Raw genomic sequence first — 14,354 nt, 5'->3', positions numbered from 1 at the left:
GGTGATGTGCTGTGTATTGCTTTTGAGACTGACCTTGTAGTGTTTGATTCTCAAGCTGTGTATCATTCCCTTCTTTTCTTTTCAAGTTATATTGTTTACTATCCTTTCCAAATTAAGGTGCAATTATTCATGGACTTGCAAAAGCAAGAGGACAATGACATATGGAGTTTGAATGGTGGACTATGGTTGTTCCTATATATTACATTTATTTTATGTAATTTTTATCAAACCATATTTTTTTCTTCTATTATTTCTATTTTTTTTACTCTGATTTTTCCTTCATTGGATCAGAAGTGGTGCAATTTCTGTTTATCCAATGTCAACTTGGAGTTGCACAAAGCGGCCATCTATAAGAAGTCAAACAAGAGCAAAAATTTGGATGAAAGTGATGAACATGAAGACAAAATGATGGTAGCCTTTCAGATTGATTTGATTCCTGAGAAGCGGCCTTTCCTTTTATCTAGAGACTTTGTCTTTGTACGGCCTTCAGGCAAGAATGTTGAGCCATTCCAGGTTTATCTCTTGAACTTGTATTTGCATCTACTAGTACAGTTTTAGATCGTTGGAAAAGTTAAACTACCATGAATAATGCACAATCAAAAAGCAATCTAGTTTTTAGTAGAGTTCCACTTATGTCAACCTATTGTCCATTCTTCTGCTTGGTTAGAGCATAGTTGTTTAATTCACCGAATGCGGCTTTTCCCCAAACATTCCGAAAGGTTGTGACTTTTAAACACAGCCGAATTATTCAACTGAATCTGAGTTTTACAAAAAATTAAAATTTATTTAATAAACTTAAAAAAAAAAAAAAAAAAATACTAAGCTGATAAAAAATAAATATTTTTAATGGAGAAAAGAAAAATAATTGATTTAACTAATTGGAATCTCCACCTAGGAAAAACCCATTGAGAAACATAAAAAAAAATAAATATTTTAACTAAGGGGAATCTCCCACTTTGAGAGATGTTGGTTGGGTACCCTCAATTTTAAGTTAGTGACCACTCCTATTTATAAGGGTTGCCTCCTTTCTATTGTTTCATATCTATCCAATGTGGAACTAAACTACCATGACCATTCTTACTTGTAGGCATTGCCTCACTTCTGTTTTTTTCATGCCTATCTGATTTGGGACTAGTCTACTATGTTGTAAAATTACATATCCTCCCTTCTAGTGATGATTGCCCACAAAACATTGTTTTGGCCATCTTATTATATAATACAAATAAAAAAATAAAAAATAAAAAAAAAATTCTGGATCTTTCAGAAAAGTATATGGAACCTTTTGCTAACAATTCAAAGATGATATTTTCGTGAAACTACTTAGGATATAATATCATCTAACTCTCTTCAACTAAGCTGAGAGTTGGGGCAATCTGCAGAAGTTTTAGCAAGAATATAAAGCCGGCTATTGAGAAATGTACCCTCATCATCTGATTGTCTATTGGATAATGAATTAATCAATAGAAATATACTATTAAAGCAGCCACAGAAGTAGACAAACAGGAATGAATTGACATGGGCTGGATCCACTACACATCATCTACCAAATTGACAGTCATAAAAATATAAGACATGTGAAATATGTACAATAACTACTAAAATGAACATCCTAATTTTTGTCTCGATTTTTTATAGGTAAATGAATAATTCCCTAATCAACCCAAATTATGATTTTATTTCTAGTTTTCTTTTTTGACTACCACGTTTTTTGACCTAGTTCTTAAATTAACAAAACAAATTGGTCTACTCCATCCAAATTTACTAACTGTAGTTAGGAGTGTGATTTTTTACTCCAAAGTGATTATGTTTGCTTCTTTCCTTCAAAGATGCGCTTCTCTTTGTTTGGAATTCTGTGCAAATATCATTCCAACTGAAGCTTGTGTAACTTCTCACCACCCCACCCCCCCCAACAAAAAAAAAAAAAAAAAAAAAAAGGAAAAAAAGAAATATATATATATATATATGCATAATTGTGACTTGATGTCAACACAAAAACATCTCATATTCAGAAGTTTCATTTGGTATAAAATTGATCATTCTTTCACGTGTTTTTGTTAAAAGAGAAAAATGGAAAATAAAAGCATTTTTGGAGTTAATAATTGTTTGGGTTAATTTACAAATCATTGGTTACCATTGACTTAGGATCTGGTATTATCCAGGAAAAAATCTTTTTTTTTTCCTGGAGGTGTGGGGGAGGTGGGTGAGGAACAAGTAGGATAGGGTGCAGGTCTGCTAATGTGGAAGGTGCCATCTCATACATACTTCTAGTTTGTCAAACTGACATGGAAACTTGTCTCTTTGTTGATTCACGTATTCTGTTCAGTCATAAAAAACATAGAACCTTATCACTTTATGCTTCAATCTTTCGACCATGACATCAATGACAAACATTTTCTCCAAAAATATGATAGTTCTCTGCTTATTTAGGATATGACATTGCAAAACAAAATAGCATAGGACCGAAATCTAAATAGAAAATCAATCTCTTCAAATCATCTTTTGCTTCTGACGTAATAGAGCTAATTTCTGAAACAGGGGATTCTTTACCGAGTGGTGAAGAGCACACTTGTTTTGGCTGAGTTCGGATACGATTTTTATGCTCAACATGCAGAAAATTGCAAATATGACATTAGCTTCTCATTCAATAGAGTCTGTTTAAAGCGGAGCCATCAAGCAGTTACGGCTGCAATGGGCTCTTTGTTCCAGAGCTTCCTATTTCCTGATCAGATAGAAAGAATCAACAACACTGCATTGTCTTCGTCTTTCTCTTCTCATCTAAATCTTGGTCGGGACCAGACCATGGCTACCACACTGATAACAAGGCTCACAGGTCCACCACCTTTTCTCATTGAAGGGCCAGTCTGTGTTTCTGCAGGACGATTATCAAAAACTGGGTTGGTCATTCGAGATGCAGTCCTTAAGATATACAGAACCTCTCCACGCTGTCGAATACTGATAAATGCACCAACAAACAGCACATGTGACCTGTTTCTAAGAAGCTTGACGGATGTAATTCCAGAGTCAGAAATGTTTAGAGCAAATGCTGCCTTCCGAGAGCTTGATGGTGTACCCTATGACATCCTTCCTTCATGTGAATACAAAGGTGAATGCTTCACTTGTCCTTCACTTACGGAGCTTTCAAACTTTAAGGTGATCCTGTCAACTTTTGTAAGTAGCTTTCGGATCCACAGTGAAGGCATACAACCTGGCCATTTCAGTCATATTTTTCTGTTAGATGCTTCTTCAGCTACTGAACCAGAGACTATGGTGACTCTTGCTTTTCTTGCTGATGAGAAGACATCAGTTGTGGTCACTGGTGCTCTTGGGAACTCCTCGGGTTGGGTGCGCTCTGATATTGCTCGTAGGTATGGATTGAAGAAATCATATTTTCAGAGACTTTTGGAGAGCAAGCCATACAATAACCTTGATGGTATGTTTGTTATGCATCTTGCGGACAACTATCCATAAGATTCTGTTTAATGTCAGCTTGTTATATTTTGGATGTCACTCATTTGAAATGTTTATATGAGCCTTGAGTTTAACATGGATGACTCTCAACAAGGACCAATCAGGATATCTTGAAGATGTGGTTTTACTTGGGGTAGTCCTGGTGTTTTGCATGGTTTGGTCTAGTATTTAAAAGGGACATGTTTCTCCTACAGTTACTTCAGTGTGGATATCTTTCTTTTCTGTTCATAATGAATACTGAAATGGAACTTATGGATATTTGGCCTTTTCTAATTATTACCTTATGTGACATGTTTGTTAATAACTATCTATAGTCGTGCCTCGTATACTACTGCAAAGCAAAATATTTCCTATCAAAATGTAATTTCTCATCCTGTATGGTACTCAAATACATATTGTTCATTTTCTTATAAATGCTTGTGTGGATTATTATTGTTAGTTGAATGTGGAACACGTTTCTTGTTTATGATACAATTGATCCCTAACCCTAAGAGACCCTTTAGATATGTATCTTGGTTTTGATTCATGAACGGTGGATGCCATCAGGCTGAATCAAGATATTTATTTACCTTTGAGAAAAAGAGAAGCTCGACATGGGATTCAAATTCTAGATCTTGTTGCATGTTTTGTAAATGGTTTATAAAATGATTTAAAAAATATTAAATATTAATAATATTTTGAAGTGATTTGAGAAGTGTTGTTCCCCTTCTATACAGTTTTTTAAGAATATCTATAATATCTATATGATGTTTTAGTTCACTAGGATGGTGACTATTATTTCCTTACCTATTGGTCTATTATTGGATGTTTTGATGGAGAGACTTAATTATAATTCTCTCTCTCTCTCTCTCTCTCTCTCTCTCTCTCTCTCTCTCTCTCTCTCTATATTTATATATACATACTAGTAAAATATGCACATGTGGCCTTATGTTAGAGAGAGAGAGAGAGAGAGAGAGGCAATCAATGACTATTGATAGTTCATATAAAATTTACTACGAACAAGGGAAATTGATGACTATTAACTGTTGCATTATCGAGGGTAGTTCACTGTATAACCTGCATTAGAACCTAGATGACATGGTTTTAAGTATCGGTGCGTATCGTGCCGTATCGGCCGATACGTATCCGTATCGGTAGGCATCGGCACGATACATACCGATACGCTACGAGGAATTTTGGGCCCCTTTTACGTATCGCTGTATCGTGCGTATCGTACCGTATCGGTACCGATACGTACGATACTCTACGATACGAATTTTTGAAAATCTGGAAATTCCCGAGAGTGTCGGTACGTATCGGTACCGTATCGGTATGTATCGACCGTATCGTGCAGTATCGAGTCGTATCGTACTGTATCGGTACCGTATCGGTACGTATCGACTGAAAATATGAAAATTCCCGTGAATGTGCCTTTTATTGTTTGAAACAAACACTTCAAACTCTCACCAATAGTTTTCTATATTTCTCTTATTTCTTCCCCTTTGATTCATACACCTTTTTGGAGACTCAAATGGTAGATTGAAAGAAACATTGTCGAAGTGAATGGTTCAAAGAATGAGAAAAACATAGTCCAAGAAGAACCTTGAACTTGAAAGTTGAAAATTTTGAATAGTAAGTTCTTGAATCTTTACTCACTTTTTTCAATTTTAACCTTAGATTTTCAAGTTTTTTTACAAATCTAAGGTTCATCATAGGGGTGTTAACCGGTCGGGTCGGTTCGGTTTCGATCGGGCTTAATCGGGCTTAAACACTTTCAAAAGCTACACCGTGTCGGCCCATTTAACTAATCGGGCTTAGTTATTGAGGGCATGGTACACTTTATATTCGGTCGGTCGGCCTCGGGCTATAATCGGGCCACCTTAATCGGACTTTAGTCGGGCCTTAATTGGGCTATGGACATATTTAATGTTAAACGGGCTTTAACCGGTTTTTAAACGGACCCTCTTTAAAATGTGCTCTTATATTCTGGCCCACTCATGCAAACCCAAAAAAATGACAATAAATTAATAAATGATATCAAATATAACCATTATTTAAAATATGAACATGTTTTTACTTTTTAGTTTTTACTTTCTAATTTGGGGGGTAAAATAGGTATTCTACAATCATTAAAGGGTCAGGCTAGGCCAGTGCACAATAGGCCGGTCTCGATCGAGTGTTAAACAGTCGGTCTCGGTCGGGCGCCCGTCGATCCAAGTAGCAAAACCGAGACCGACCGTTTATAAACGGGCCGGGCTCAAGCCCGACACGTTTAATAAACGGTCCGGGCTCAAGCCCGACACGTTTAATAAACGGTCCGGGCTCAAGCCCGACACGTTTAATAAACGGTCCGGGCTGGACCGGTCTATAAACGGTCGGTCCCGATCGATTTAGTCAGTTCGGGCCACGAATTGACACCCCTAGTTCATCATACTTAGAATCACATTTTGTGCATCATTATTACATGAAATCATTGGATTTATAAGGATTTACAAACTTTTTTCAAGAGAAAATGAGGGTTTCAATTTATTTCAAATTTCTTAGATCTACTCATGCTCAATGATTAAAAATGTTTAGATTTTTTATATGTTATGTAAAAACAAGTGTTCTACAACTTCCATGAAAAATTTTGATTTTTCTCAAAAAAATATATTTGTCTATCAATACCATACCCTCATCATTTTGAACATTTTCAACTCAATATATTTGTCTATCAATACGATACCCTCCACTTAAGTATTTATGCATTCTACATGTTATATATAACTTTTTTTAACTGTTTTTTTATGCAAAAGTATATAAAAATGTGTTCCCTATCCATTTATGTGCGTATCTTTAGCGTATCTTAGTGTATCTCCGATACGATACGATACCCTCCGATACGTATCTTAATTTTGACCGACCGATACGGCGACCGATACTGATACTTTAATCCTTGCTAGATGACATACTCTCTTTTTGTAGTAATTATGCTAGATTACACGGTATGCTGAGTTTGTTTTCCTTAATTTTTTTTTTTTTTCCAAAATGAAGAACACTCAGCAGTTCAAAGTTATAACTTTCTTTTTTTAAATCAATTCCGCTCTGATTTTCCTGATGCATAGACTCTGCAAAATAGCTTATAACAAGATCCATCTGTGGAAATTTCTTAATAAAATGTTCCAATGATTTCAAGATTATAATATATCTTATGAATTTGAAGAATTTCATCATTGAAACCACCACTTTCCAATGGAATATATTTTTCATGTCTATTTCTTTCTTCTTGCAGAAGACCTGAAGATTGAAGTCCGTGACTATAAAATAATAATAATAATAATAATAAAAATGTATAAAAGAAAATTCTTACAATACGATAGTTACTTTCTGATAAAATTAAGGATATTTGAATTTGTAGAAAAAAATGAAAGAGAATCATTACAATTTTTTTTGTTACACACAACAACAACGACAACAATAACAAAAACAAAAAAGTTACAAGTGGCACATGCACCTTTTGAATTTTTGCCAGGTTTAATGCCGTTGCCATTCTTTGTGTTCTCTAGAATGCAGCCTAGGGAGGACGAGGAGTCAAAGAGGAGCTACACAATGTAAAACCAAGAATAGCCAAGAATGACATATTTCTTCCGGACATGATGCCCTACACCCCTGTTTCATGCCGGTTTTACACCTTATGTATTATTCATACAATTGGTTTATGAAGCACTGAGTTTTACATTGAGAGTACTAAGGGAGAAAAGTGTTTTAGAAAGGGAAGAATAGTGGAGAGTGATAAAAGAAGAGGGAGAGTTAGAGGAACGCAAAACCCCATGCTCGGAAAGAAGATAGCGGAACACAGTCTTCTAGGTGTGTAACCGCGTAACATGAACACAAAAAAGAAAGAAATGCAAGCAGAGAAAGCTACAATTCTACTTGACTATAGTGAAACTCTCTATGGTTTTAGGTTTAAAGTTTATAGTCTATGGTTTTAGGTTTATACACCAAGGGTGTCTGCTCAAAACAAATTTTAATTGATTATTCACTCCCCTACAATGAGCAAAACTCTTACAATTTATAAGAAAGTAAAAATCAATCGAAATCCTAATCTAAGCTTTTCTAGGGCTAAGATTACATATGAAATAAAAGGAAACTAATACAAGGTAATCCTTAATTAGTTGGGTTCTTTGGCACAAAAGAATCCAAAAAATAAAGAACCACCTAAAGGGGAAAGGGGGCTGTTCAAGAATGTACGAGATAATAGGCTTGCAACTAAAATAGTCCTCACATGCCCTTTCTCTTGCAAATCCTCTCACCATCTTTCGGTGACCACCCCACTTTTGTTTTCGATACTCTCAATAGCTGCTTTCATAGCATCAATATTTTTGCAAGGTGCAACTCCTTTGTCATAGAAGTCCAGTCTTTCTTTCACTTGCCCACGCAACTTCTCCCCAAACACAATGGTGCTTGTTTCTGTTTTCACAAAATGAAATAACAGTCTAACCCAAGAAGCATACCATGGTTTGACAGAGAAAGAAGTATATGCAAGTCAAACAGCAATGAGTTACCTACTTCGGAGTATGACCCAAGAAGTTGGATGCAACGACGAAGGTTTGATCATGGAACCTCGCTTCCTAAGGTAGGGTACCGTGTCCCTCCAAGCCAACTACGCTAACCCCTTGGGGTTAAAGGGATAAGAATAAAATAACAATTTAACAATAGAAATAACCCAACATCTCTAATTGGGAGTTGGCACAATTATCTTTCAGGAGTAAATGAAACTTGACTATCAGCTGCATAAACATGAAAAGTATAGAGGTAGTTGTCATTGACAATCTTAACAAGCTCGATCAGGGAAGTGCCATGAATACCAATCAGCTCCCTACAGAAATTAACTCAAAAATAAAATGGGGAAATTATAAAGGAAACAAATACACAAAATGCCATTAATGCCCTAAACAAATAAACACAAGAAATACGTACCATAAGCTTCGGTGTGAAAAAAGAGGACAAATTTTTATTGGATCTAATAAAATGATGATTAAATGGCTCTGTCGCCCTTGGAAATCCAAACAAAAGGCTGGCCAAGGCAATTTAAACCTGACTGTCATGGAGTAGGAGTTAATATCTTTATCAAGAGTATCAAGCAGGAAGATGGCCTGAATAACCATATTATCAACTCTGTTGACATTGAATTTGACCTTTGCTTGGCTGTAACTGTGTCCCAAACCAAGCTGAGCTTTTTCTAAATCACCAGGCTATAAGATGGGAAAAGCAATTCACCCAAAAAGAAAGATGGGAAAAGCATATAAAACTAATATTAGAAAACAGAATAAAAATCTTCAGATGCAAAGGAAAAGGAAGAAGGGGCTGAATGCATGTCAAACCTTGAGGTCCTTCATAAACCTATCAACCACGAAGAGGTTCAAGAACAAACTCGTTGCTTTGGCAAGGAGTTTTAGTCTCTTCAAAAATATGCGACCCAATCTTTGGCTCTAAAACTCCGAGACTGAAGTTAGGCTTTTCACCTTCCTTGATTTTTGGGAGGTTCAGCTTCTGTTACCATGTAGAGGTTGGAGGATATTGTATGATTCCCATATAAATCTCCTTCCAAAATAGAGATAGAGAAGATTCTCTTAGCTGATGAAATTGGTGATGTTAGAGACCTTATAGTAGGCTCAAATTTTTTGTTGAACTGAATAAAGAAAGTAATATTAGTTTCTAATATTAGAAAGAGATCTAGAGAGTTTAATAAAGAAACTAATATTTAATCATAAAAAGAACAGTGGATACCCAAAAAAAAAGAAAAAATAAGAAAGATACAGGAAAGTGATAATGAAAAAGTTAAGGTATTTAAATAAACAAGAAGAATAAAATAGTTTAAGAAAAGATTAGCCACGAAGTATGAGTACATGCACTTATATGATAGTTTGATAGTATGACATATATGTGGCGTATGTGTTATATACATAGTTAAAATGGAACGGAAAAAAAGAAACTGTCTAAAACACCGCATTTGAAATGTCTTAGAAATTAAATGGGGTTGTCAAAAATGGGATAACCCATTGTGAGAACGAAGCATTAAACATTTTATTTATTTATTTTTAAATATGAGATTAAAAATAAAAAGGCAATATATACATATGTTAAAGATTTATTATATAACAGGCACTCATTCTAAATCCACATTTAGTATCTGACAAAATGCCTTTCCACTACTCAATCTGAACTATGCTTTGTAAACAATATCACTTTGCTTTTTGGTTCTTTTTATAAAAGGTATCCATGCGTTATGTTCCTCCGCACTAGTTATCATATTATGGGCAAATGAGGCCTCAAATTGGCTAGGGTATGTGGCATTGGATGCCCACATCTAGTCAGTCTAATCCTCCAAGATCATAGATGCAGTACCTACAATACCACTAAAATTAGAGTAAACTAATAAAATCAAACAATTACCACTATTGATGTACTAAAATGATAAATTACATTATACAATTTTCATGAATGAAAACAACCACAGGTTACAATATTTCTTTGTACACATTTCATAAATATTTACATAAAAAGAAATAACTGAAATAACAGAAGTGAAGTCCATCAACATCCGGATGTCTCGTAGAAACAAGCCTCACAACCGTCATTGAAGTCCAATCCTGCCTCAGCACTGGTTCCACCATCTAAAAAAAAAATCAACGAGGGGTGACCTTCACAAGCCCAGTGAGGGGTATACATGTAAGCACACACAAACAAATGATGCAATGCATGCTCTAGCAAATTAGATAATGCACATGATCCAGTTTTAGTACACAATATCTAGCAAACAATTACTAAGTCCAAAATAAGTTCTCAGGGCTACTGCAACATAGGTGGTATCCCTGGTCTTGAAAATCCCATCGGTCACCCAGTGATATAAGGTAGTTGCAAGTCAAGAGCCTATAGGTCCCAGAATCCTACACATCAATCACCCTATAAACCCCAAATAAGTAATCCCATCCTATAGCCATGATCCCGGAATCCTACACATTGGTCACCCATGTTGTAGACAACTATGGTCCTGGAAAACCCATCAGTCACCTGTGCTGTGGGACAACCACGTTCCTGAAAATCCCCTCGATTACCTGTACTGCATCTGTTTCTGTGTATGGTACCTCATATTGCAGATATGGTATTCTGACAAACATACCATCCCTTGGGATTAGCCAATACCTAACCCCCTACTGGCAATGGGTGTAGCACTTGGGTGGTTATCCTAACCAGATGCAATCTATATAAATGTGTATACCATCACTATACATCACACACCATACATACACATATCGTTTGACCTCTAGGCCCACGGTATTAGAAAGCACCTTGGCCAAACCCTACTCTAGACCTTTAGAGCCATAGTCATAACTATACTCCTGACCTTTGGGTCCACAACACCTTGCCCCAGACTGTCAGCACCATAGTTACAACTGTATATCCCATCCACAGAACCATAGTCCATATTTACAGCTCACAATCACATACCATAATAACTTATCTCATTTACCTCCATAGTCCAGAATCATTTCACAGCCTTGTCATTCCATATTCATAGGTTAGGAATAATAATAGCAGAAGAGTAGTAATTCAGTTAAATCACAATCACAAAATAAAAACATGCATATCATAAATGTCACAATTCACACATATGTATGACTCACGCAAAAATGGAAAATAATGCAAAAACACTTGATAAAATAAGGTCTAACACCCACTCACCTCAAAATCCAAATCACAAGTTCGATAGAATTCCCTGCAATCAAGTTCGTATCCTCGCCTGATTGTTTAGGTTCCTAACCAATGGTGTATCATATTATTAGACAATTATAACACCTAATATGACTATATGCAAGTTCACTGCTGAACCCAAAACAACTCCCAATAGCCCATATATCAACTTAATTTAAAGTCTCGGAAAAGCCCCCAACCTACCCCTACCCATAGGGTTAATTTGGGTAAAAATGTAGGGAACAAGCCCCACGAGGGGCAGGGCATAACTCAGCCAAAATAGGGGCTGATCACCCTTAAAAACACCAAATCGGAGGGTCCCAACTGACAGGCTGCTTGTCCCAACTGGCTAGTCATTTCTACAGAATTTTTCTACAATCCCATAAGCTGTTCTGCTGATTTTCTTGGCTTGGGCTACTCATAGTCTATGAATATTGTCCTTGGCAACATGGTGAAGGTTTCTTCATGTCTCTAGGGTCATTCTACAGTCTCTAAAACCCCGAATTACATTAATTAAAATTCTGCCCATATATTCCCCAATTTTCTTCCTTGGGATGGTAATTTCAGCCCTGGAAACCTATTCCTGAACCTGTTAAGCTCAAACCCAATTTATGGGTGACTGTAGGGATAATTTAAAACCTAGTCACTAATTTAAATTGCATGTACATCAAGAGTACAACAAGAACTACTATTAGTTTGGTCCCTATGACAGAATTTTGCTCAATTCGTATGCATGCAGTCCGAGGTTCCCTCTTTGGGTGGCTCTATGCTTAAAAATTGGCTGCTACTGTCACTAATCATGCATCTGAATTGTTGAACAACAACTACAGAGAGAACTTCTCACTTTAATATGCATGCAATAGAGAAATAAGCAAAAGAAATGGATAGCAGCCTTGCACAGTAATACATGAATAGCAGCACCTTGGAGCAGCTCCTATTTCAGCTTCTATGTGTATATTCGTACAAGGACTGCCCACAAGAACAACAGCAGGTATAGCAACAAGCATGCAATAGAATTGGCAGGCAGCAGCAGCATGTGCAGCCCAAAATATTACAGCCTTCATTCTTTCTTCTCCTCTTATTTCTTTTCTTCTCTCTTATTTCTTTCTTCTCCTCTACTGCTCCCAACGAAATATATGTGAAATGGTGAACTATAGCTAGGTTTAGGTTTATATGGTTCAGCCCTAATGGTCCTTAGGGCCTGTTTGGCTGCACCAGCCCAAAATCCAAAAGTATTTTTTAACATTGATTTTAAAAAGAGATAAACTATTTAAAATCAATTTTCCATTGAAGGACCCAACCAAACATTGACCTATTAGGTGCAATTTAATCAGCGCTAGGACCTCTACATAGTGGGTAAGTGTGAGGCTTAGGGGTGTAGGGATGTGGGCCCCATAATAAAAACCCAAAATTTCCTGCATTCCGCCAGTCAAAATTGCAGGCTGGTTGGTAGCTTGGTGACCTGTCGGTTTGCCCATTATTAGCTCATTTTCTGTCCTAGCTTTTGATTTCTTAAGTCCACCTAATGTAGGATTGGTCCCACTCCTATTTTGGCTATTCTATCCTCATTCCTTGGCCAATGAATCAACCAAATTCTCTCTCTTACTACTGTACATATAGATCCATAGTAGAAAAGCCTATCTTATGCCAACTGGGCTATCACAATGGGCTGAACTACTTCCAATTTTAAGGTGTTACAATCCCCCCCTCCTTACAAAAATTTCGTTCTTGAAATTTTTAGGTTGTTCATTGTCGAGAATTAATCTTGTTCACTTTAACATCACTCTTATCCATCGAATTGTAACCTCGAATTTTCACTTAGTGTTGCTAGCATGGCCGTATGTCTTAGTACTACTAGTTAATCTCAGCAACACACATTAACACACCCATTGGCCATACTGGTCTCTTATCTATTCATGTCCTTAGTTCCTCGAGAATTACAAAATCAACATACGTCTCTACTTCTCACTTTCCAATATCAACCCTGTTATATCTTTCTTTGTACATAGAAATATTATTTCTATCTTGACCATGTATCTTCACTAGGGTACTTCGATCTGATCTCTATAACGATTCATAGAGTCCTATAATTTCACACTAGTTCCGTATTAATTGATCCACACTTTCACTCTCTTCACTCAATGACAATCATACCTATGGATTCCATTTCCAAATCATTTATCTCAAGTCAAACTATTAATCATATTATAATATATCCCCTTTTCTTTTTCTTTTTCTTTTGTTTTAAAGCTTCCACCAAATACCTAAGATAATATTCCATCATTGACTTGGCTTCACAATTTTTGGGCGTCTGACTTCACTTCACCGTACATATACACATACTTACTGTATTATTTATTTCTCTTATAAAATCATACTTTGATACCTCTATTCACATTGTAAGACCTCTCACTGCATTCAAGCATACTAAGTATTTCCAATGTTCTACCAATGGCTTATAATCCATAGTTTACTCTAATTTAAAATTTAAATCTTCATAATTTCAGGTATCATGTTTTAGCTTTCATATGCTTTCTTCACATCAGATATATATTAAATGATCATATAATCCAAATTCTTAATGGCTTATAATGTTTCCTCACATTCTTTCCTCATAAATTAATTTTTTTCCTTAAATCATCCATACAACTTGATCTCGGGTCTACTCACTTGGATTTGTTATCATTCTCACTACTTCACATTCCCTATACTATCCTTGCCGTTCCTATTTAGTAGCAATGTTGGATCTATTAGGTGGCACACAACATTTTAGGCATCAGCTTCCTGATACCATTCTCACTTCTTTATAAGGAGAACCTTCTTACTACTTCATCTGCCTTTTTGGTACTTACGGCCGAGGTTGTCGTGAGTACCACTCTTAATCAATGGTAATTGCAGATGAAATCTTACTTACCAATTTTCACAACTCAAGGACAATCGGTGAAGCAAAGGGTTATGTCTAGAATCATTGTATGATAACATTTATCCTGATACTTACAACACTCTATTCCTTTTCCAAAATCTTACACACATGGTGCAACTTTCATGTTTAGGTCATGGCAAAGTCAATGTATACTTCGCAACCCTTGCCTAACATCTTCTTCACCTGAGGTGCTGATATCACTCCCATTTTAGCCCTCACCTTAGTCTGTACATCACACATTAGCACTATA

The 14,354-nt window shown here is 36.1% G+C and overlaps 1 protein-coding gene across 1 annotated transcript; it reads left to right on the top strand.

Moving 5' to 3' along the window:
- The first annotated feature begins 246 nt into the window (after positions 1 to 246).
- Positions 247 to 3,912, top strand: LOC122067981 (probable RNA helicase SDE3). The gene is made up of 2 exons (XM_042631812.1): positions 247 to 513; positions 2,536 to 3,912. The coding sequence occupies exons 1-2, from the start codon at positions 406 to 408 to the stop codon at positions 3,466 to 3,468; spliced, it is 1,041 nt and encodes a 346-aa protein (XP_042487746.1). The 5' UTR covers positions 247 to 405; the 3' UTR covers positions 3,469 to 3,912.
- Positions 3,913 to 14,354: the final 10,442 nt, after the last annotated feature.

This window comes from Macadamia integrifolia, unplaced genomic scaffold (assembly GCF_013358625.1).
Source record: "Macadamia integrifolia cultivar HAES 741 unplaced genomic scaffold, SCU_Mint_v3 scaffold3295, whole genome shotgun sequence".
Classification (NCBI taxonomy): Eukaryota; Viridiplantae; Streptophyta; class Magnoliopsida; order Proteales; family Proteaceae; genus Macadamia; species Macadamia integrifolia.
The sequence above is the reverse complement of the archived record's forward strand: the minus strand, read 5'-3'. Positions and strand labels throughout refer to the sequence as shown.